Here is a 24,894-nt window from a genome sequence, read left to right as displayed (position 1 = left end):
ATGCTCTGCCTCCTGCGCTGGGGGATGCTCTGTCGCCGGCGCTTTATAGCCGGAGCCCGGTGACGCGCGGAGGCGGCAGGTACCGCGGCCGGAGGGCTGGGCACGTCGCGGCACTCCCAGCGGCGGGGAGCTCGGGCTGCTCCGAGGGGATAACACATCCCCGCCCTCCCTCCCCGCTGCCTCTCTGACGGCAGGGCTAGCCACGGGCATTGCACGGCTGCCAAAGCCCTCCCGGACAGCAGAGAGCACCGGAGCAGCGAGCTCGGAGAGCTGCCCGCAGCCCCGAGCAGCCCCGGCGGGCACAGCGGGACCGTCCTGCGTGCGGAGCTGAAGTGCCACCACAGGTGACACTGCCAGGCTCCCGGCTGCTCCTGGGGGCTGCTCCCCCCGGCTGGGATGCTGCAGCCCCACTGGCCATGGAGGGGGTTGGTACTTTATGGCCGGGGTGCCCCTGGTCTCATCACAGCATGGCCAGCAGCAATCTGGATCAGCACTGTCCACTCAAGTGCCCAGGAAAACTGTCTCAAAAGTTGTCCCAGCCAAACTGGGGCACCTTAAATGTGGTTTTACACAGGGTTTCTGTACCTATCCAGGCACAATCTGACTAATCACCAACGCCCACACCACTGCTTGTTAATCAGAGCAAAACTTGGCAAAGCAGCTGTGGTTTTGCAGCTTTTGTGCTGCTTGCCTAACGACCCAGCCGTTGCTGGAGCCAGTCTTGCTGTAGTTACTTATCTCTGATCCCAGACAAAGCTGGGAGGTGTGTTAGAGGATGCTGGCATTACCTTGGCTCACTAGAGGTATCCTTTATTCTTCATGGGCAGCTCTAGGCTTCTAAGAAGCAAAGTCCTTTTTTCTGGGGCTGGGCTGTCCTTTAACTTGTTTTATTTAAGCATGAATGATGTCTCCAGTAAAATTCTCTTTCCATTAAAATGCCTCTTTCTGTTACAGTGTACTACTTGAACTAATACACATTAACAAACTTAATAGAGTTTCATAGTATAGAGATTGATTAATGTAATAGTTACAGAAGGTAATTTTCTTATCAGGATTCATAGCACACTTGGATTTCATTCACTGCAACAGCAGGTGAGGGCAGCAGGTTCTTCCCTGAACTTTCTGCTTTCCAGGTAATTTGTTGCATGGAATAGGTGCAGAAAAAATGCAGCTCTGCCTCAGAGAGACAGGACAGATCTGTAAATACTTCACATGGGCTTGGTTCTTTTAAACTGAGACCTTTGATGTTCTAGGCAAAGCACAAGAAAAGCAGAGCTTAGCCCAGGATTTATGCCAAGCCAGACTTCTAGGACACTTCTGCTTTCCAGAGCTGGGACACTGATTCTCCTTTGCTCTCTCCCACCAACAGAGCCTGGGCTCACACTTTCTGCTCACCAAGACCACCACTGCTCACGACTGGCACCCTGCAGCTCCTGCTCCTGGCCGGGGGAGTGGGGCTGGCACAGAGCAGGGCTGATGCCCGAACAGCAGCCCCCTGTGGGTAAACGTACACATCTGAGTTCTGCAGCCACAGACAGACCATGTGTGTTCAGCCTCTTCTCATGTGACCTGGCAGAGAGGAGGGAAAAAAAATCAGATGATGAGTCAGAATGCCATAAAACCCAAGCACATTACTTCACAGTCTCACATAAAGGCCACCACACATGAGCCAGCCCAGCTCCGTGAATGTGTCAGCCTACAGAAGGATAAAAGGGCTGACAGTCTGAAGGGGGATATAATTTTTATTCCCTATGCTGACTCAGCTCATAACACGACAGGACCATTGTTCCACTCTGGCACATGTGGCCAAGAGGATAAAAGCACCTTATTTTTCACCTTGGGAGCTATTTGGCACTTTCCCAGCTGATTAAATAAAGATATACGACTGCATCCACGCTGTCCCAAAGGCAAGGAGGAAGCAAAAGGGCTGACACTGAAACCAGGAGACAATTTTTAGTATAAAAGCTAAATGGAGTAGCAGCACTCTGCCCAATGTATTAACAAATGCCCAGTCAGCTCCAGCTTATTTCACAAAGAGTAGAGCTGCAAGCACAGGTGAAGCATGAAAAGCCCCCTCACACTGCAGCTCCAAGGCTGCAGCCTGTGCTTCCATTCAGCACACAAGCATTTTGTCTGAGCCCTGCAATTTCACTTCTGTATGTTATAAATGCACTTTGTGCCAACAGCTCTGAGGAAAATCTGCTCCGTGCTCAAGAGTAACAAAAGAGATAAAAGCTTAATTCCTCTCTTGGGTTTTCATCCTGAGAAAGTGGAAAGGGGAAGAAGCAGTAAGTCATCTGCTCAAATGATGCAGGATCCACACTGAAGGAGGGGCTCCGTTTGGACAGCTCGAACCCAGGGGTTAAACTGGTTAAGTGGTTAAATCATATGTTTGCAAAAGATTAGCTGGTGGTATTTCCCCCCTTTCCCATACAATGTATCTCAATAGGGGCACATTTCAGAAAAATTCCCATCCACTTACCAGAGACAAGCCGGTGCATGACCACTGTCCCTTACTCAAGAAAAGCTCCGAGGGACAAAACCACTTTTCTTGCTCTTTCCTGCCTCCAGAGCAGCACGAAATGTTCCTCCTCACCTCCATATCTAATCAATTCCAGTGTCCAAAAGAGGCTTCCCAGGGCTGTGGTGGAGAAAACCCCTGCAGCCTGGCTCTGGCCCTGCCCTCCAGGACAGGCTGGCCGTGCAGAAAGCCGAGGTGCCGGCATGGGCAGGCACAGGCTGCAGGACACCGGAGCCTGGTTCGGAACGGGCTCTGTCCCGTGCCCGGGGCATCTTCCCCAGAGCTGCTCTGCTGGCCCAGCAAAGTCCTCGGTGGCCAAACCCACTGCAAAGAGCAATCAGAGGGACACGGTGCTGGCCGTTCCAGAGTGCCCTTTGGGCAGCTGGGGACAGGGAAGGCAGCGCGGGTGCCCTTGGAGGGAGGGGAGAGGATGCGCAACTTTGATAAGCTTATCAGCCATTCTACAGGGCAGACAGTGCCACAGCAGCCCTGCCTTTCAAATGCAATTTGCTTTACCTGTGGTGGTTCTATCCCTATTTTCAGCCCCTTTGCACTGGCTCAGTCCCCAGTCACGCCTGCAGTTTAATCAGAGCGAGGGAAGGGGAGCTGCGGACTGTGCTGCACACCCCCATTCCATCGCCTCTCCCGGTGAAGAGGAAAGCAGCAGCAGGCAACGCAGGAAGTGGGTCGGTCCTTTTGTTGTTTTTTTTTTTCCTCCTTTTCTTTGATTTCTCATCTTTCCCTAAAAAGAAGCGATTTGTTAGTGGTTGCCATATCGTGAAGAAATGCAGAGATGCCCCAGAAAACTCTGAAGAAAGGACAGAGTGGTATAATATAATAGAAGCAGAAGCAGGCAGTAGGTTTGAAAGGAATAATTTACTCAGCACAAAGAGAAAATTTTAGAGAATCCATTTCCAGAGAAAAGACTATGAAAAGCTTAAGAAAATGAAATCACAATAATTGATGTATTAAAATAAGCTTTCTGTCCATCAGTGCATTAGTCAGGGTCAGTTCTAGCATAATCAGGAAAATAACTGGAATGATTTGAAGACTACAAACCAGTCTTTTCTAAAAACGTTGGATACAAAAAACCAGAAGGATTTACTGAGCTACTTAATTATCATTTGTAGCTAGACAAAGATAGAGCTGGAGAAATCCTCTAGCATACAAAGGTATGCTCTAAAAAGGTAGAGTCAGGTTGAGGTTCCTGAGAAATGTAGCCCGTTTTGCCCAGTAGCTCCACACTCACCTTCTGTGCTTCCAGTGCTGACCAAAGGAGAGCACGTCCTGGGCTGGGATGTGGGTCCCATCACAGCCATTCCATGGACACAACTATTCCCAGGGCATCTCTCCATGCTTATCCTGGGACAATGCCTCTTTCCCCTGTGTGTGTTCTGTGCCATGCCTGAGCTGGTGGCATCAAGCACGAAGCAGAGGCACAGATGACACTGGGAGAGGAATGAGACATTGCACGGCTTCCCCCAGGAGACTGGAGTGAATTTATCTGTCTGGTTCTCTTCATACACAGAGGCATCAGGTAAATGAGAGTTTCAGCAACACAAAAGCTGCACATGTTGAAACAAGAGATTGAAATGGCAAGTCTTGCAAGAGCTTCTTTGCCTTTATTTTCCCTTCTTTAAAGAGGCTGAAACGTGAGAAGGGCTGGTTGTCCTCAAAGCAGGAGGAAATGGTGTGCATAGAGGGCAGGTGATTTTCTCCCCAGTATGTACCCACACCAACCTCTGTCTATTAAGTGCAACAGCAAAATTATTTCAGTGTAAAATTTTCAAAATTATTAATTTGAAGAAGCATTAATACATGCTAGTCCTCACCCTCCCAGATGTATGTTAGAGTTGAACTGCAAATATTTATTTTGAAGTAGTCTACACATATATTCAAAGTGCCAACCATAACTACAGACTTCCCAGACCTCAGGGGATTTCACTTCTCCTGCCCTGCAAAAGGCAGCTTGTGTGCTGAAGGCTTCCTCTGCTGCTGGGGCATTCCAAGCCATAAATTTTACATTCAGGTCATTAAATATATAGGAGGGATCTTGTTAAGGCTAAACCAGGGCGAGTCACTTCACACTACACAAACACCGTTTTCTCACTCCTTTCTAACTTTCCAGAAGCCTGACATCTGGAGACCGAGGAGGAGCAAGGCAGGACATGCCGGAATGCCTCTGCTGCTCGGGATTTCTGAGCTCTGAAAGCCAGGAGGAAGAGGGCGCTGCTCTTCTTCCCATCAGGTTCTGGGTCAGCTAAAAAATAACCGGGAGCCTGTTGCTCTGGAAAAGCAGGGGCTGGTGGGCTGAGATCCTGGCTCTGAGGGGTAGAAGAGGGCAGGGAGACACAGGAGACACAGGCTCACCCTGGGTTCTGCAGTGAAAAAGATCACAGGTAGGATCAAGCAATGGGGCTGGGATTTCCTGGCTCATCCTAGAGCCGAGAACGCTGTTGTGGGATTGCTGCAGTCAGTGTCTCTCCCCAGACTCGGCTCAGAGCACCTGGACAAAGCTGAGCTTGACAACAAGCTGTAAAAACCAGAGGTGGTACCCAACCATCTGAACAGCAACCACCCCACAGGCAGAACCTTGCTGAGCCTACTCCTGTTTTCTTCTTGAAATAGTTCCCAGCTGTCCCTAACAAAGGGATTATGGGCTCCCCCCACCAGGGGAGCTGCAGGATGCTTTCACTGTCATTAGCCACTGGATTAATGCCACCTAACGAGAGACATGGAGAAACAGCCACTGCAGGAGCAAGAAGAACACCCAGTTTTCTCCAACAGAGACGTGCCATTGTTTTCACCCATATTTTTCTTGTCCCGTTAGTAATTTTTGCCCTTTTTCTGCCTAAGGGACAAAGGCTGTGCACAGCACTCAGGACAAAGCCCAGCCATGCTAGCAGCCAGTGATTACTGGATACAAAAGAGTCCAGTCTTGGTCTAAATACTCCAATGCAACAATCCATTTCTATTCACCAACTCATTTAAGCACCTGCTTAAATGCTTTTGTGAATACAAATGACAAAATTTCTCCCTCCCAGCATGGTGAAAAATCACTCCTCAGTACATAAAATATCAGTATGCACACTAAATAATGTGCAATAGGTATACACTGGGACATCTGTGTTTGCTTTTACATCTGTGTGGCTAATCAATCATAAGGCAGCTCGCCAAATTTTTCCTTGAGTCAACACCTTGAGCATTAGTGGAGATGCAGTGAGGATACATGGTGCCCACAATGACATCCCTGCCTAGCTGCATTCATGGAAGTAGTTCCCTAACCCAGTCCTAACTTGGCAGAAAGAAGTTTTAAACAATTACCCCTCGATTGTTGCAAACATGGAACACTGGTCGTCATTTTCTCCCTTTTACTTTCTTCTCAAAAGAATAAATTATTCTCAGAAACAACTAGTGCCATGAGCAGGCGCCCACGATGGACCAGGAGAAGAACACACCACAATCATTTTCCATTGGGATCCTATTAGCCCAGGGGCTTATATCCAAGGTTTTCTTTTCCACAATTCCGTGTCTTCATCCGTGTGAAATGCACGCTGGCTCTAGGATAAAAGATGGAAGCTGTGGAGCGTGTGAGGCCACAGACTCAGTGCTCTGCCCTCTCCACACATCAACAGGACTGAAGCAACTGCTGAAACTGAGTTGGGAATGAGAGCAAACCAAGGCAGTCTGAGCAGGAGCAAGATCAGGAAAGCCTGGCAGCTTATACAGCAGAAAGGGTCTTCTACATCTCCTGTCTTTGGGGGACAAGTTTAGGGCTGGCACAGGTATTTGAAAGCTCCCTGCCACAGGGGGGAACTCTTAGTCCTGAAAGATGTTATGCAAACTCTTTACAAGCCATCTGCTTTTTCTGGCTTTCTAGCCAGAGAACTTCCCTCTGGCCAAGTATAAATCTGCTGCAGAGGCATTTCTCATTCCAGATGCTTTGGAGTGGTATGATTCCTAAACAGCAGTACTTGGGGAAAGGGAGGGGGAACTCCTCAAGCACACTCTGTGGAATTTACTTCATGGAGAAGACAAATCTCAGAACATAATTTAAAACTTTGCAAAAAAAAAATCACTCTGTCTCTGGAACAGGATGAATTCAGGTCAGCTCTGAAACAGAGCTGCCTTTTGAAGGGTTTCTCTATGGCTTACCCAGTTTACCAGGTGATTGTGACAAAAATAACGAACTCCAGTGATGCAGTAAGCAAGTGAGCTGAACAAAACTGGAATTTCCCAGCTATTTTGCAAAATCCCCAAGAACAGGTGCTTACTTCAATTCATGCCAACGTGGGATTCACCAAGGAACAACATTCTTACTATGCTCTTTAAAAGACTGACTGTGAACCTTTTCTGCCACTACCAGTTAAAGGAGTATTCATAGAAGGACTTCATTTGACAAATATTTCCACCTTCTTATGGAGCTTGGGTCTAGGATAGCTTTGCACCTTCCCTTCAGAGGAGAAGAGAAGGGGGTAGCTTGTTTTGTATATCGAGTCTGAAATTGATCTGGTTTCACAACAGGGTTTGAATGCTGTAAGTTAAAGATACATAAATTTTGGAATTTAAAACATTCAAATCCAAAGTTCATCGAATGCATCAAAATTCCTTTATTTTGGAACTTTGAGGTAAATCCAAATCTGAACCCAAGATATTTGCAGTATCCATTTAAGATAAAAATATTATTTACATCAGCATTAGAGGGAGGGTCACCACAGTGTTAGTCAAACACAGGATCTCTCACCTCTGTGGAGCCCTTATGTTTATTTTATGAAGTCAAGACTCCAGGGCTCTCAAGTGCCTCAAGCATGAGTGAGCTCCCGTTGTACCCTCCTGCCACAGCCCATGCAGAGCTGCAGCAGCTCCTGCCGGGTAAGAGTTAGTCAGAAATGTTACTGGATCCTCAGGGCTAATATTTGCTCACGTACAGAATCATCAACAGGGCTTCAATGTGGCTCTCCTAACACAGAGGTTGTGTTTGCCATGTTGTGCTTTGGTTAAATGCCTCCACCTTCAAGTCTAGGCGACTGAGGGACACTGGAGCTCACACTATGCCCCAAGAGGAAGACAGCTGCCCCAGGAGAGCAGGAGCACTGTGGGCAGGAATGATGATGCACACAGCACTTGGAGGTGTTTCTGCCCTACCTTGGGTATCATGTACTGCAGGGTACATGATACAAACTGTGATCGAGCGGAGCAACCAAACGATGTAGGCAATCAGTAGCTGACTACTACACACACAATTTCATTGTCAAAGACAAATGTTCAAAGTCCATTATTGACACCTGTAAGAAGTGAGTCACCAGAGTGGCGGGGCCAGGCAGAGTGCCAGAATGGCTCACTGTTCTCAAAGCAAATAACAGCAACTGAAGTTGCACATTCACGGCCCATTTCCTCCACCTTCCTTTGAGGTTTATTCTGCCTGGAAATCAACAGCTTTCAACCCACACATTTCCTCACCGGTAATTTGGAAGAGACAGGGGAACAGCCTTGACCAGTGGTCAGAACTCAGTTCAGAGGGTCTCCTCTCGCTGCAGCCTGAAGTGGCAGCAATACCTGGCCCAGCAGCACGCATCCTCCTCAGCCCCATATTTGCATTTTGTAAAAACAGATTAACTCAAAATACAAGGTCATTTACTAATCACTCCATCCCCTCCAAAACAACTGATCAGAGGCAGAGGTGAGGCCCAAGAGCTGCCGAGGTGCCGAAGCCCCAGTTTCAGCCGACTCTGAGCTTTAGGGCTCCTGCTGCAGAAGCCCCACAAACCCCCCCTCCCCGCTGTTTGCCAGCAGGGATTTTAGCAGGATCTGTCTTTGCTGGGGCCACATGCTGCCCTCTCGTGGGAATCCCTGCAGATGGTACCCGGGCACAGCCCTGCTGCCTGGGCACAGCACCGCAGGCAGCTTCCCGCAGACCAGCACAGCCTCACTGTCTCAGCTCCCCAAACCCTCAAAAACCTCCTTAGCCGAGCCCCTTCCCGATACCCCAGGCAAGAAGGGACCCTGAGAGGTGTCTAAGGGAGGGATGAGCCTCCAGCATCTCACATGAAGTTATGCCAGAGCATGTGTCCAGAGCATCCCTAAGCCAGACTGCCTCCTTCATCAGATTCGACTTCTCCAGTCCTGCATGAGGAACCATCCTGCTGGGGTAGATGGGCCTTTTTTATCCACTCCAAGAGCAAAAGGTCACGTTGGACTTGTGTCCCCCGCACAGAGTGGGACAGGCATTTGTGATGTGTTGATTCCAGCACTGCTGCATCCCTCTCACATCACAGGCACTGGCTGCAAGGCTTTCTGGACAGCCCCGGGCAAGGCAGCAATGCCTGCAGTGTTGAGCGTTCAGTTCCTAGAGCTAAGCTTCCTTTTCCCACTGAATGAAGTTGCTGTTCTCAGCGTGGATGAGCCTTTTCAGGGTTTTATTTTTGTAAGTTTGCTGAGAGAATTAGCACCTACAGGAGCCAGGGCACAATTGCTGTGCTATGTAAGCCAGACAGGCCCCCTGAGCACTTTTCTGTCGTCCTGTTTTTAATAACTGGTCTCAGCTTTTCCACACAGCCCCTCACACCAGCACTACACCAGTAACAGCAAGTGGGGCCACCCAAAATCCATGAGCAGTGCTGTGTCACATACAGGCTTGTGCACTGGACACAGAAATCCTGAACTCCCACTTTTCTGGAATGCTTCCTCAATTTCCACTTTAAACATCACAAAAATCACAGTCCCCTCCTTTGCCCTAAGCTGCTTTCTGTGGCTGGGTTTTACTCTGGGCAGCACCTCCAGGAGCCAGGTGAGCTGGCATTTTACAGCAGGTGACAGCTGCCACTCTTTTTTGACTGAGGCACAGAGGATGAGGCTTCCTCTAGTCAGGCATAAACTTGTCCAGCACAGAAGTGTTTCATGGCTGTTTGTAGTGTGCATAACAGGCAACACCTGAACTAGGAACTACTAAACAACAAACTGCACCTCAAGTGACCACTTCAGAATATTTCAGTTTCCAAAGTAACTTTTTCTCTCCTTAAAACTATGGTGCCTTGATTTCCTGATCCCCAGAATCATCACAAAATGGAGATTTCGTGGCATATGATTTGTAAGTCTACACTGCCTACTGAATAAATTTCCCAGTGGAAAAAAAAAAGGCCTTCGGTTGCATCTGATCAAGTTTAGCAGCTACACAGTGTGAGGGAGTTTCCTTTATGAATTCTGTATTTATACACATCTCCAATAAGAAAAAAAAAAGATTTCAAGGTCTTCTTTTCTGACCTTTTTTTTTCCTCAGTGTGTACTAAAAAGGCTTTGCTTCACGGAATTAAAAAAAATTACTCTTCAAAATGTGCTTAATCAGAGAAATAGCTGTAGAAACACACATATATTTAAACAGAGAAGGGTACTTCTTTTTTTAATCACCTAAAGTGATTTAATACATAGTTTAAAGAGCAGCATGACCATGTCATACATAATTTGCTCTGATTTGAAGAAAAACTAGATGAACTTACCTACTGAGTGAAACGCGTCCCTTGAGTTCTCTGACTCCAGTTGTCCCCACAGGTGCTCTATTTGCATCGCTGCTCCTGGGTGCTACACACATTCCCAGCAGAACATGTGCTGTGGAAAGCAGACTTCCACAAGGGAGAGTGAAAATCTGCCTATGAGCAAAAGAGCTGTTCAAAATAAATGGGCAGCAGCAAGAGGTGTGGGTTTGCTCCAGGGATCCCCAGAAACAAACCCCAGTTTGGCTCAAGTTCTTTAAAAAGCACTTGTTTGTCTCCTCCAACAGCAGCCTTGCACAAGCACAATCTGGGTGGAGCAGCATCCAAAGGAGGAGTGGAAGAGACTTGACATTTTTGTTGTGACAGGTTTTGCAGTCCACATCTATATGCATGAGAGGAAAAGCATTTGCATTTAAGCTTGTTTAATTCAGAAATATTTGTGGACCACTATCCTTGCAGCATTCTGTTACAAAGGATTATCATAATGCTGGTCTTTCCTGCTGACCCACACCAGACCTCCTCTGGTTCCTTGGATTTAAATAATCTTCAAGTCTTGCTCTCCAAATTCCCCTATTAATTACTTCTGTTATGTGGCCACCACAAGGTCCCAGTCAGAATTTCAGGATTTCTCAGTTTAGCTCATATTGACATTCCCTGTTCCAGGGGGTATCTGAGCACTCGTGTCCATCACTGCAATCCAGCACTGGCAGCATTCACAGAACCAGGGAGAATATTTGAATAACGCAGTTTTTCTGCTGTGATCAGCCTGTAGCCACCACATTCTTCCAGGACCTCTACACTCCTGTATGTCATTTACTCTTTGCCACATAAACCAGCATCACCTTTCCACAGCAAACAGCTGAATGGCACAGTTGTGTCTTCCAAAACCACACCAAATGAGCCTGGGTGGACATGTTCAGTGAAATACAAATCAGTTCTTGTCACTGTGATCAAAGGAAGCTAAGGGTCAAACAGTTGAATAAATTCAGGAGAAGATATTGGGATTACTTTTATAAAAGTTTGATAGACTGACTAAACCTAATAATCTCAAAATAATATTAAAAAAAGAAAAACAGTATTAAAAATTATTATAGATTTTCTTATTTTCAATTTCCTATGACCTAATTCTACTTTGCAATTCTAAGAAATTAGGCCAGTGAATTTAATGACACTGTGGCATAATCTTAAAACCATTCTGGGAACTTGTGTCTTAACACAGGCTTTCACCTTGTTTTCCTTGGTTTGGGGTTTTTTAAAATTATTTTTCATTTTAAACCATGTGGTTTGGGGTTGTTTTTTTTTTTTTTTTTTGTGGTTTTTTTTTTTTTTTTTTTTTTTTTAGGAAAAATAATTAGATTAATCTACAAAGTAATAAAATACTTTGGAGTTACTTTAAGTTGTTTATCCTGTCTTCATTCAGCTTGCTACAACAGACTGACTCCAGCTCACCATATAGGAGACATTTTTAGAATAATTTTTAGAATTAACACCAGGATAATTCTGGTATTTTACTTGCCAGAATTATGTGCAACATTAAATACGTGAAGAATTGTATCTTTGTGTGTATAGATGCAGGCTAGTAACGTATTACATGAAACAGAATGCTGTGGTAAGCAGATGTTCCCAGGATAAAGTGCATCTGATGTGCAGTAACTTGTTAAACAACCATTAAATTTGTCAAAACTGTTATTTAGCACAGAAAGATAACTACAAATATTACCCAAGAACTTCATGCAGCTAAAAGTTCACTGGTTTATTTCTCTTATCAAGAGTAACAGTCTGAAACATTTTGCATTAATGTACAATCATCAAAAAGATCCTTATGTTTATCTCACATAGGTGACATTGAGTCATCCAGTTAGCGCTAATCATTATCCCAAAAATTAAATCTTGTTTTATAAGGTTAAACACTTTTGAGTCATTTCTTGCCAAAACACATCATCAGTCTACAACCACACAGAAAGTAGAAATTGAAATTTCTACAGAGCCACTACCATCACTATGAAGATACAATGCCAAGTGTTTACAACATTCTGCAAGTTATCACTTCTCCCAGCGTTCAAGGTAGCAAAAATTCCCTCTTCACTTTTTACTGCACACACAGGAATTACAGTAAAAGGGGAAATTTTGACCCATAATGTCAGATCAAGGGTAACTGAAGTGCTTCTGAGTCTTTTGCTATTTAAGTAGGAAACGAACAGGGCTGTGGAACAATGAGGATTCTTCTCTGAGAAAGGGCAGGTTTTCTCCTCAGCCTCAGGCCGTGCACTCTCCTCTCCTCCCAGCAATGAGAATGGCGTGGGGCAGGAGAAGCAAAGCTGAGATCCCTGTGGCTCCCAGGCAGCTGTGCAGAGCTGGCACAGCAGCACTGGGAGAGGAGGTGCAGTGTGGTAAACCCGGAGCACGGATCAGTAACTGCTGCACAGAGCATCACAGCCCAGCTTCACCCGTTAGAAACACTGGGATGTTTCACAGCTTTGGCTTCCTCGAGCCCTGCGTGAAAGCAATCACTGATGTGTGTCCCTCAGCACCCAGAGCAGAGCTGCTCAGACCTGCAGCTCCCTGGGAGGGAGCAAAGCAAGAGCTGCCCTGTTTTCCCCTGGCACCCAGCATGCAGCCCACAGCAAATTCCCTCCGCTGGGCTTGGCCCAGCAGCTGGCACACCATGGCCCTCTGCCCACAGTGCCCACCACCAGAGCAGGACTGCAGCACCTCGGCCACTCCAGAGTGCTTCACTGCCTCACAGAGGTGGCTGGGGGCTCGCTGGGGCTCGCTGGCACACTGCCCCTGGCATGGGCAAGCCTCCACAGCGCGGGGCTAGGGGCTGTGCAGCCAAAGGGAAACCATCTGGAAACGCCTTCCTGGGCTCTCTGCACAACAGCACACTTCAGCACGGATGCAGCAAAGCCTCTCACCACCCTTCCTCCTGTTTTGGCATTCCTCAGCCATTCCCCTTCCCCAGTCACACTGCTTCGTGCCCTCTGCCAGATGTTCCTGTCCTCTCTCTCCCCCAGAGGCAGCAGCAGGGACCCTGTTTGGGATGAAGCACAGCTGCCAGGAACACAGGAGGAGCTGTGCTCCTTGCCCTCTGCTCTGCCAGCTCCCCCTGTGCCTCGCTGCCCTTGCTGCAGCCCTGGCAGCCCTGTTCCTGGAGTGGGCACTCACTGCCCTGCCACAGCCATCCCCCGGTGCAGCAGGGGGGACAGCTCTGTCTCCTGGCAGCAGCACAACCCATTTCCCACCTCTGGCCAGGCTGAGGCAACTCCTCCCCAGCAGCAAGAGGGGCACAGCACCCCACAGCCCCATCCTGAGGGGCTCTGCTCCCCAGCTGTGGCCAAAGCCACTGTCCCTCCCCATCACACCATGGCAAGGACACGCAGTGTGGCACAGCAGCTCAGCAAGGCTGAGTCAGGAGCACCTATTTGCTCCCAACAGTGCAGGGAGGAGATTCAGAGCCCAGCTCCTGGTGAGGGTTTCTGCTGTCACACCGTGGATGTGGTATTATTCACATACAGCAGTTAAATACCACATGCCAGTGCAGTGAAACCCAGCAGGTCTGACTCCGCACCCTGGGAAAGGGAGCACTGGTCCTGGCTACCCAGGAAATGTAAGTACTGCTCCTAAGATGGCACAGAGAGGGAGTTTGATGCCCACTGAACCCCTTGGCATGGCCAGTGACCAAAGGACAGAAGTCTTAAGTCCATTTCCAAATGGATGGGACTGTGGCTATCTCCCTTCAAAGCAGAAGGGCCTCAAGGTACATTACTCAGAGAATAGATTGTATGGCCAGAGGAGATGTAGGTGTGGACAGAATAGCACTGAGACAACATTTTGATCAACACAGATTTCCCTACAGTCCCTCTCAGAACAACCTTGTCTCCAACAGGAAACACAGCCTGAGGAGAAAGACACAGAGCCTGGGAATCCTGAGGAACAATTTGCCATAGGCAACTTCTGTGGCCACAGTCTGGCTGAATCATTGTACCTCTCCTTCTCTCCAGCCAGACAGGGAAAGCAGCTCTTCTCTGCTCCACAAGGCCATTGCAAGATGCTCAGAAAAGGTAGAGAATATGACAACTGAGACTCATACCAGAACCTTATTCAGCTTTAAACAGTGTTGTACCAAGAGCATCATCGATGCAAAGCCTGCATTTAAAATGGGGCTTCTGTGTTCACCTGCAGGTGCTCAGAGGGCAGAATCTTACCCAACTTGGAAAATGCCTTTTGCTGTCCCAGGCCTATGCACAGGGACATCACTGATATTTAGGAAAGAATCTGATCTGCTCTAACAGTTGCAGACAGCCCAAAATGGAAATGTCCAGTGGGTCAGGGCCTGTTTTCCATTGCTGTTTATTCTGGTATCACTCCACATAAGCCGATAGGTCACTGGCATGGACACTGTGTGAGCCAGACCCTGAACAATCAAGCTGATATTCAACCCTTTGCTTCATGACACATGTAGTTCAGAGAAAAAGTGCACCTTGTGCAGTTCTTGGCCTCACTGGCTTGAATTAAAACTATGTCAACCTTAGCTCTGAATTTCCTGCGTAGCAAATGTTAAGAGAGTCATCAATCCTGTTCTCACTTTCAGCGAGACCAAACATGAACCCAGCTTTGTTGAGGTAACATGCATTAATGGCAGCCCAGGGTTCATCCCAAACCACACTACTTAGCCTGTCTGTCCTCATTAGCTTTTAGAGGTGCTGATGAAGCAATGGGGCAGAGCTCTACAAACTTCTGCTTGGTGCCCTTCAGAAATCATGGGCAGTCTCCAATTCAGGGACCTGTGAGTTATCCTTTGGTACCCAAAAGGTATTATCTGGAAAGGAATCAAAATTCTGTTCACCAAAATGTTTATATTAGCTGAGAAAGCCAAACTCTGCCAAGAACGGAGCTGGCGAGCTTCCCTGGAGTGTCTCTGCCAGTGTGTAAAACACAGAGAGCAGCCCCACCTACCACAGCCCCTCTGTGCATGCCCAGGGCTGGTTCAGCTTTTAAGTACAGTGCCAACTATTTGTAAGGCCTCAAAAATCTGGAAACTTTGGAGCGCAGCAGCCGAATGAAGGATCTTGGGAACATCTCTCTGGACTCTTGGGCTGTGTACTTGAAGTAGTTCTGCGGGTGAGCCAACACGTCGAACAATGCTTTTATCAGCTTCTTGTCCTGGGAAAAGGGAAGCAGATTTTATAGTAGTTCCACAGAGGAGTTATAGTTAGTATTACCAAAGTTTAATGCCTGTCTAACTCAAAAAAGATTATGGGGCATTTTACTTTTCAGGTGCTTAAGGGACTTGGAAACTTAGCAGCGCAAGGCTGACTTTCAGGCTCCTGGGAAGTCACTGGTGTTCCACATTAGCATCTCCAGAATTTCTTCCCTCCTCATACATCCAAGAAGAGCAAACAAACCACAAAATAAACCCACACTTGAGCTGATATCCAGCAAAACAAAGGCATGCACTCAACTTGCCTATGGAAGTCCCCTAAGCAAGGTCGGCAAAATCCACAAAGAGATTTCTTTTGCCCAGGGAGGAAAAGCCTTTGCTAATCTGCAAGCTCTAAGGAGCAGCACCAAGTGCTTTCCCAATAAATTAGTTTCCCTAGTAGCTCTGATCCACCTTCAGTCCCCCTGAGCAAAGGGTCCCCTGTCCATTGCTCTGCACAACCTGCTGATTCACCCCATTTCCTGAAGCAGCTCATGCCTGGTGCACCAAGGAACAGACCTGATGCACAGCAGGAAGCAAACTCACTTGCACCAAATAATGTAATTTCTAATCAAAACCAACATGTTCAGTGGAAGGAATGTACCTTAAGAATTTCTTGATGATTTTCAGATGCATAAAGTCTGCCATCCCGAACAATGTCTTCTATTAGCTCTTGGTAATCCTCTGTGGGGAATGCACAAGAGAGTAATTTGCAGCTTTTCACTTCACTTCCATACTCAATACCTCCCGTGGTTACACATGGAAGTCCTGCCCTTAGAAGAACCAGTAGTACTTGGCTCTCATATTAGCAGTCAGAAAATATTCCTAACACTTTTCTTTTTATTATGAGAACAGTGTACTCTGCTGAGCTGCTCAGCATCGATCTGTCCAAAGCAAAGGAAATCATAAAGCACCCAAGACTGGAGTGCAAACAGTAACCAAGTAACCTGCTTCAAACCAACTGAACTGCAGGGACCCCTCTGTACACACCCGCAACCTGCAAGTGACTTCTTTCTACAGGAAGAAGGAATAAAAGGATTATGTAAGAGGATGCTTTCTTAAAAGTAACCCCCCTGGTCAATCATAACCTGAAATTCTTCAAAAGGAGAGGTCTCCCCTGAAAAATTATTTTTCCACCGCTAGTGAAACTCTGCAGACCACAGCAGGGATGACTCCCTCACAATTAATCCAGTGTGAGCACAACATACAGTATCACTTCACTTATGCTGAAGTGCAAATCCTCAGCTTCAGTTTCACACCTCATGATTCTGACAAGGGAGAGGTGAAAATCTTTCCCCTCAAGCTTCTTTTCAATATAGATATTTTGCTATCTGATTCTAGGCCACAAATGGTAGCAGGAACACCATAAACACAGGTACTTGGGCTCTACCTAATTCCTAACTGGGGCCACCCGAAGAAAATGGAAAGGCACAGAAGTGCATGAAGCTTAGATTCTATGTCTGAGCTCTGTAGTTTGCAGGCCAGAGCCCAGCACCCCAGCTTTTTGTTTGGAAGACACAGTGGCACTTAAAAGACTGCAGTGCACTGCAGAATTCCTCAAATTAGGTTTAAATGAAACAGCTACTGGAAGCAGCTCCTAGTGACACTGCTGGGAGCACTGGGCTGCCCTGCTGCTTAGGGAGGGGAGCTTTGCACTGCTGCAGCTGCGCCAGCCCACACCAGCCCAGCTGCTCACACGCACTTACCATCATAGGTTACATAGGGAACTTGGAATCCTTTGGCACTGTTCCCCTCATTGGACTTGAACTGGATCCACAGTTTCTTAGACCTGGAAGTGAAAGCTATGGGGCGCTCGTAGGTCTGGCAGGTCTCGTACGTGGTCACCGAGTTGGAAGAAGCTTTCAAAGCAAACGCACAACAGGCAGTTGTGTGACAATGCTTCATAGCAAAGAGCTGTAAGAGCTGTTTTCTCTGTTACCATGAGAAAAATGCTTGCTGGTGTTAAGAAAACTCCTCAAAATGTGGCAGGCCATCAGTGGATGGCAGGCCATCAATGAGGGACTTTTTGGTGAAGGAATATTTTCCTTTTTCTAAAATAACAGTCTACTGTTTGAAGGACGTGCCTACACTAGAAACTGAGGTTGCTTATCCATACATCAGGCACCTGTAAGGATTAGCAAGCATTTCCTCTTTCCTAACCCAGGCTAGAACTGCTTAGCATAATGCATGACTGGTTAACTTGAACCATCTACCCCTTCTTAACAATATTTCTCTCAGCTCACTGACACATCATGGCCTTGTACCTTCTGAATTTCACTGAAAGCTATGGGGCAGCACTGCCGAATAGGACTCCTTCATTTGCCACTTAAAGAAATTTCTGCTCTTAAGTAGAGGCCAGGCAGGCTACATTCAGTTTCTGCAAACAGCAATGCCTGTAAGAACCTTGTGTTGCCCACTGAGCTGTGCCCCAGTGGGTGTTTCAGACTCACAGCTTTTTCTCATCACCAGGTAGTCTCCACACTCGTCTTCTATGGGCAGGAATATTTCTGGGACCACGATCAGGATGCGGCGCTTCGGCGGTGGGTTGATGTTCCAAGTGCACTCAGTGTTTGCAGGGTAGTCCCCAGGATAGTTGGGTGATTCAATATATCCAGTGTAATCTCCCAGTTCCCCTCCACACTGCCTGTCTGGGAAAGGAACACGCTATGCAGGACAAGGCAAAGAGAGGCCACCCTACAGCTCTCCTGCAGTCACCTCAGCTGCACGGGTGACAGACACACATTTTCCAGTTTGCATCTGCTGCAGGTACAGCTCTCTTTGCCAGCCTCTCACATTTCTGTGTAGGTGTGTTTACACGTGTCTGTGTGTATGTAGGCACTCCAGAGGTGGTTCTGAGCAGTCACCTCTCTGCCCTCCATCCTCCTTCTTTAATTTACCCTCAGTTTCCCACACCACAGCTACCATAAATCCAGAGCAGTGGCTCCCTTTGTAATGGACTCTTTCAAAGGTTGTTATTAACAAGGTATGGTTACTAGAGCTATTAAGTTTTGTGAGCCAGCTTTCATTCCTCTTAATAGGAGGGAACAAATCAGGGTGCTGAGGACACAAACTCTGCTGTATCAAGAGAGAAAAGATTTAATAGCAAGACCCCGAGCAACCCAGCACCAACTGGCAAAACACAGTGATCACTGAGCTTGACAAGGATGATGGAACCAGTCTGCAGAAATGGTCTCTCACAGACCTCAGTGAGCCATGTGGGGTGAGATGCAGGCAGCAAAAGAGAAGCAACCTCTGCCTTCTCTCCAGCTCCCTGGAGCAAAGCTAAATTTTGCCCTTAGGGCCACTCCAAACATTAATGGCCCAGTCTTTTTTTTTGTAAGAGAGCACCAAAACCATCTTGCTGTACTTACTTTTGCACTGTGTTATGTTTGTTGACCCATCAAAATCAGTAGTGGTGTTTCCAGGGCAGGAAATGCAGTAATTTTGTCCAAACTCAGGCTGGTATGTCCCAATTGCACAGCGAATACATCGATGAGTTGTGGTGTTGTAAAAATGGCCAGGAGAACACTGAACTGGACAGTAATTAAATAATCATGGTTTAAAAGTGGCAGTAGCGTACTAGAATATGCTTTTATACGCTTGTGTAACACCTAGTGTAATCTCAGAAACTGAAATACCCTATTAGTAAACTGTAGGGGTAACAAAAAAGAGGTAATTAAGCAAATTTTAGATCATCAGGTCATTCTGAACAAGTTCAAAATTCCCAAATGCAACACCGTACAGTGCTTCTGTGTGAAAGCAGCAATAAAACCACAGCAATAAACTATGAGGGTAACAAAACAATTTCAGTTTATCAGGTTATTTTGTGCAAGTTGAAAAGAGCTACTATCAAATGTAGTTTTCCATGCTGCTCAGTCCCTTTTTTTCTATTCATTTTAAGCTCTGCTTACTCCCAAATAATTCTTGCTGAGTTTTGGAAGCTAGCTCAGCCAGGAGTCCTTCCCTACATGCTGCCACAATCCAAACACTTCAGATAAGCTCCAAATAGTTCTTGCATCTGTGATTCCATGTCTCATGTGGCCTCTTCCACATGCAAATTCCTGAGCTCTTCATTCCAGTTAATAGAAAGAATTCCTTTAATCTCCACTCCAAATTGAAAACTGAACCTCATTTATAGACTTGTTTTTGTTTATGTTAAATAAAACGGATTCAGCTCCTCTTATCTTGATCCAGAGTTTTAACATTGTTTTTTAATACTTCAATTTCACAAAATTAAGTATGAAAAGGCAGTATTTGTGGGTTCAGTGATTCTACACTGAAGGAAACTATTAGATAACACACTACTACCAGTAATATTAATTCTTCAATGATACTGCTAAATTCTTACAATATGTTGTAATTCTCAAACATATCTTAACTGAAATGAGAGAGATCTCTTAATCCAAACCACTACCAAATGTTTGCATCAGGATCTTATTTCTATCCCTCATTTCTGCTCTGCAGCAGTAGATTTTCTGTTAAAGACTTTGTCCTCTAGTGATTTATATAAGCAATTTTCTTTTACCCATGCTTTTGGTAACCAGTTTTAGAAAGAATTGAGGTTTTACTGAATTTCCTTGCAGCCAGGCCAGGCCAATCTGCTATGAGACTCCTAGAAGGACTGATCCTCAGAAGGAGAAAGAGCCTTTCTGAATTCCCCACTTGAGCGGCAGCATTTCCTTTTGCCTCAGATCAATGCAGTTCATCAGACAAATCCTGGCCTCACCTTTGGTCTCACAGTCCTGAAACAAGGATGCCCCGCTGTGCCTCGTTGTTAGACCTCCTCCACAGGGAAAACAGGACACTCTCCCAGCCTCAGGCTGGTAAGTTCCAAGGGGACATGGCAGACAAGGCTTGAAGCCATCAGGAGAATATTCACCAGGGGAGCACTGATCTAGGAGAGGGAGAACACACATCAGAGACAAAGGAGTGTTAGTGAGCCTGCACAGGACCCACAGCCCCACAGGGAAACTGCTCTGCTTTACTGGGGCAGCTGGAACAGGGCTCCAGAAATGGATGCTGGCAACAGCTGGAGCTCTATACCTCCAATGTGCACTGAGAAGCAGACACTGACAGCCTTCGGGGCTAGTGAGCTCTTCTGGGAGCTGGAATGGATTTCACACTTTGTTCCAAGGCCACACCGGACACTCAGCCTGTCCAGTGCTCTCTGCTCCTCTGTACAGTGCAATTATGTAGGGATTATCTCCTCATTCTAGCTAGACAGCTCTTGAACTCCTCCCAGATGAAATAATTTAGTATTGAACCTAAGATGCCAAAAAGGTACTTCCAGATTTCTGTGAGTACTTTAATCTTATTATTGCATATTCATATTTCACGACCATTTCAGACTATCTAGTAATGACCATCAGCATTACTGGATAGTCTGAAAACCTCAAGTACAACAAGCAATTGTGCAAATTCAGTAAACCAAACTTTATGCCTCAAAGACTTTTAAAGCAGAAATATTCTTGCCATTGCTCTGATAATCTTGGGTAATAATTATCTGTGCACTGGACTGTTGCATTCTTTGTGGTGCACAGACAGCTCTAACCCAATCTGACTGATTTTACTTCATCACACACCTCAGTATTATCTAGCAAGCCCAGCAATATTTGTGAGTATCTTTGAGAAGTTCTGGTTTCCAAACCCTTCACAAAAGAACTGGCTTCAGGGCTGGTATTTAATAATTACCCTGCTCTGGAAAGGCACAAAACACTGTTGCAGTTGTTCAGCTGTGCTGAAAAATTCTGTCCTTTTAAGACCTGTTACGATAATAAACTGTTAGTTTTAGTTTATAGCTCCAATAAATCACTCAGTGAATAGCTGTTTTGTTAGGAAGTTAAATTGGCCTTGGCTTCATTTCAGGATATATGACTAACAACAAGCAGGGCATTAACTACCGGTCATGATCAATGATGAAGAGTTTTGTTTATGGCTGATACACCGAGAGGAATCGCTGGGTGCTCCTCCTTGGCTCAAAAATAAAGTGCAGCAGGTTAAGCAATGCTCTGTAGCTTATCAATGAAAGCTTGTGAGGAAGTCTGAGCTCCTGCTTCTAACTTTTTCCACCACACATCACTTCTGCCCTCATAAGGACACACATTCATTTGCTCCCACACTTTCCAAGCCTTTCTCCATTTTATAAACATTCCTACAGAACACTCATCTCTGTACAATTTGTGCACTTCCACAAACATGAATGAATTCAGGCTTTCATTGCAGCACTCCTAATAAGGCAAGGAAAGAGCACTATTTACAATTCCACAACAAGGAAAGACAATTCAGGGTTAGGAAAGGTGATCCTGAGAAGTGCCTACTGACTTCAGAAACCTGGAAGAAATGGAAAGACCTGAGCAAATCTCCTTCCCTCATACAACTCCATGGCTCCATGGGTAATCAATGCTCCGAGTGGCCTTGCTAGAAAATATTTGCTCTCTCCCCTTAGCTTGTCTTTTTCCATTCATTTTAATCACATGTCAAGTTTGGGGTGATTTGGGGTTCTTTAGGTTGCTGTTTTTTGGTTTGGTTTTTTTTGGGGTTTGTTTTTTTTGGGGTTTTTGTTTTGTTTTGTTTTTTTTGTTTTGTTTTGTTTTTGTTTTGGGGGGGGCAGTTTGCATTTGGGAGAAGAGGTGCCTCTGTTCTGTGTTTTGAACAGAAACACTGACCCTACAAATTCAGTCTTAAAACTGTACTTCAGGTTTCCTAAACTTGCTCAGAGTCCAGCAGAACAGTAGGACATCTATCAGAGCTCAAAGGAAACCTGCCTGGACAGGAAACAAATCCACAACTTATGTGGAAATGTTGCATTTGAGAACTCATCCCATCAGATGTCTCTTGACAGTTTTACCATCTGCATCTTTCTTCTCTTGAAACCACATGTTATGAAAATTGTGGACCTCCCTGAGGAATACAACTGAGTTAATCTAAATCTTCTTGGGTTATTTAGCAAAGTGCCTAATTTTTGAAAATTTGCATTGCAGAAGTAAGCTTAAAAAAACCTCCTCAGACATCACTGAGATCCTCCATCTGGACCAAAGGAGAACTTTTCCATTAAATGTGAACCATTTGAGTCAAGTATTTCCTTCTGATTTTCCTAAGAGGTGGCAACAACAGAAAGAAAAAAGACTAGCTATCACCACTGCACCACCGTAACAGGGTGTTCAAAACCAGCTGAAAAATGCTCTGATTTCTGAGACACACCAAACACTTCAGGCTTTGATTGATCCCATGTGCATGTGAGGAAACAGGTCAGTACACCCACATACAGATTTTGCTATTTACAGTCTAACAAGTACTCAATATTCAATGCAAATACTAGAATTACTCCATGCCATGTCCAAGTTTTAATGCCTCAAACTCACGAATATATCTGTTTCCTCACATGACTGCATCAAATCAAGCTTTTCACAGTAGTACAAGTGTCCAGACAGCTCAATCCACAAATACATTCCCTGTAAACTGCTCCCAGTTCCCCCTCATCTTCCACCTAGAAATGTTCCAAACAGGCCACTCATCCAGTCCCACTGAAGCACAGAGCTGGGGAAGTGAGGAAAGCCTGTTTAGAAGCTCACAGCATTCACAGGGCTCCAACTTAGCATAACAAATAAGATTCAGTTTTAGATTCAATTATAGTAGCATTAATAATAGGGGCGTCATTTCAACGCAGAAATCATCCCACCAAACTCCATAGGATTGTGCATAAAATTAGGATGAACATTCTTTTAAAAAAAGCCCAGCAAAATTAACAAAAACCAAAAATCTACAAGAAACACCTCTGTGAAGTTAAACTTCTCCAGATGTTTGCTTAAAGGAAACAAGTACAGAAGTTTATGAGCTTCATTTCTCAAACTTAGAAATTGCATGTGGGAAATACTTAGTGAAAACCAGATCTGGAGATCTGCAAATAATGACATTAAATCACAATTCCACTGGCTGGCTTTGCTCTTTTTTTCAGAAACTTGATTTTCTCCAAATTAACAAAAGAACCAATTGCCTCTAGTAGACTTCATTTCTGCAGCCACTGTCTTTGTTTATCTTCAATACCCATTAAAAACCTGGTCTTGAGTCTCATGCAGCTGTTTTAAAGGAGGGGAAAAAAAAAGTGAAAGCTTTTCTGATGCAAAAACAAGAAGAAAAGGGGGGTGGGGGGGAAGAGAGGGGCCCACAGGGAACAAGGATTAACAGTTACAAAGACATTTAAAGGCTCTTCCCCTCTTTTCAACACATTAGCCTTTGAGCATTTGCTCCTATAGACAAGTGCTGTAGTATCTCAGGGGCTGAGAAGGTGAACCTCATAAAGGAGGTCATGATCCACCAATTCACCATTTTCTTAAGAATGATGCCTTGACTTTATAAGGAAAATCAGCAACAAGGGATGCAAATTGATTCTGAAGCGGCATCCTTTAAGTTATTGTGTTTGAGCGGGTCACACGTTTAGGTCACATGAGATGGTTACGCATTCGAAGGATTTATGTCTCGAGTCTATGATTTTCAGGGCAAGCAGGTTAGCAGGAAAAACAGCACTCTTCTTGAATCTATGATTTTCAGGGCAAGCAGGTTAGCAGGAAAAATAGCACCCTTTCCCCCCATTTGATAAATTCATTTCTTCTTCTTGGATTTTCACAAAATTGCAAAAAAACCCAAAAAAACCCAACAGTTATGCAACACAACTATTCATTATAACGACTGCAAAGGCAAGCAGCACTTTGCTTTTCCTTTTAGATACCTCTCTCGTACTTTTATAATGCCAATATCATACCACATACAAACCTTTGAGACGTGGTTCATCATTTTGGATGAAATGTTATTATCTTACTTGCATCCTCTCAGCTGAGGGGACAAAGCTGCTGAATGCTGAGCAACGAAATGCACTGAACACCTCCCACACAAGATGAAGCTGCTCATCATTTCCATCAGAGCAGTGCCTGTGCCAGTGCTGCTCATGCCTGCTGTTCTCTGAGGTGACAGCTCTTTGGGGAAACCCACTTGAAACTGCTGTGGAGCAAGGACATGCTGTCATATCCTTTTTTGCATCCATTTCAGGAAATGGTAATTCTCAGTGCCTCCTTCCACCTCTGAAAGTATTGGTGTGTCCAACACAAAAAAAACACACACAAAAAGCCCACCAAAAAATCTTTTAAAACCCCAAAAAACAAAATTTTAAAAAAAAATAGAACAGGCAAGGTGTGCTTCTGATACCATGGGATGTGATCAAGGTATGACAGAGTTAAGCAGTGGAAGAGCAGCTAAATTGCTTGTTGTTTGAACTTATTTTCTTTCAATACAGAGGTTTCCTGTAAATCACTTTCTGAAAAGGAACTGGTAGTATTTAAACAGTTGGTCTTTGGCTGTTAAATCTCTCAGAAGTCAAGCTCATACTGGAGAAGGAACACTTGTAGCCAGGCTAGTGAGTGAAACTGCCTTCTCCCCAAGACAAATCTCCTCTCAAGGCAGCATGTAGAATTTCCAGCAGGCTCAGAGGGTTCACACACAGACTTGTTGCACTGACAATTCCAAAATGGATGTTTGTTACCTTAAGATCTACTGCAATGCAGAAAAATCATACTTCTGCTAAGAGAATCCAGATCTCTGGGAAGGTTGATGACAGTTCCATTTTCCTATATGCATTTCATGGGATATCCATGATTCTGGACCTATCACTGGTTGCTCCTTACTCACTGGAAGCC

General features: G+C 45.5%; 1 protein-coding gene across 2 annotated transcripts in view; it reads right to left on the bottom strand.

The window, feature by feature from the left end:
- Nucleotides 1–14,814: 14,814 nt before the first annotated feature.
- SCUBE2 (signal peptide, CUB domain and EGF like domain containing 2) overlaps nucleotides 14,815–24,894 on the bottom strand; it is a 36,658-nt gene continuing 26,578 nt past the window's right edge. For both annotated transcript variants that reach the window (XM_068194644.1, XM_068194643.1), the window contains 6 exons: nucleotides 19,935–20,102; nucleotides 18,580–18,741; nucleotides 17,659–17,856; nucleotides 16,915–17,067; nucleotides 15,813–15,892; nucleotides 14,815–15,171 (listed from right to left, as the gene is read on the bottom strand). In XM_068194644.1, coding sequence (XP_068050745.1) covers nucleotides 15,019–15,171; nucleotides 15,813–15,892; nucleotides 16,915–17,067; nucleotides 17,659–17,856; nucleotides 18,580–18,741; nucleotides 19,935–20,102 — 914 coding nt within the window. In that variant the 3' untranslated portion in view covers nucleotides 14,815–15,018. The remainder of the gene's footprint in view (nucleotides 15,172–15,812; nucleotides 15,893–16,914; nucleotides 17,068–17,658; nucleotides 17,857–18,579; nucleotides 18,742–19,934; nucleotides 20,103–24,894) is intronic.

Source organism: Anomalospiza imberbis, chromosome 6 (assembly GCF_031753505.1).
Source record: "Anomalospiza imberbis isolate Cuckoo-Finch-1a 21T00152 chromosome 6, ASM3175350v1, whole genome shotgun sequence".
Taxonomy (NCBI): Eukaryota; Metazoa; Chordata; class Aves; order Passeriformes; family Viduidae; genus Anomalospiza; species Anomalospiza imberbis.
The sequence above is the reverse complement of the archived record's forward strand: the minus strand, read 5'-3'. Positions and strand labels throughout refer to the sequence as shown.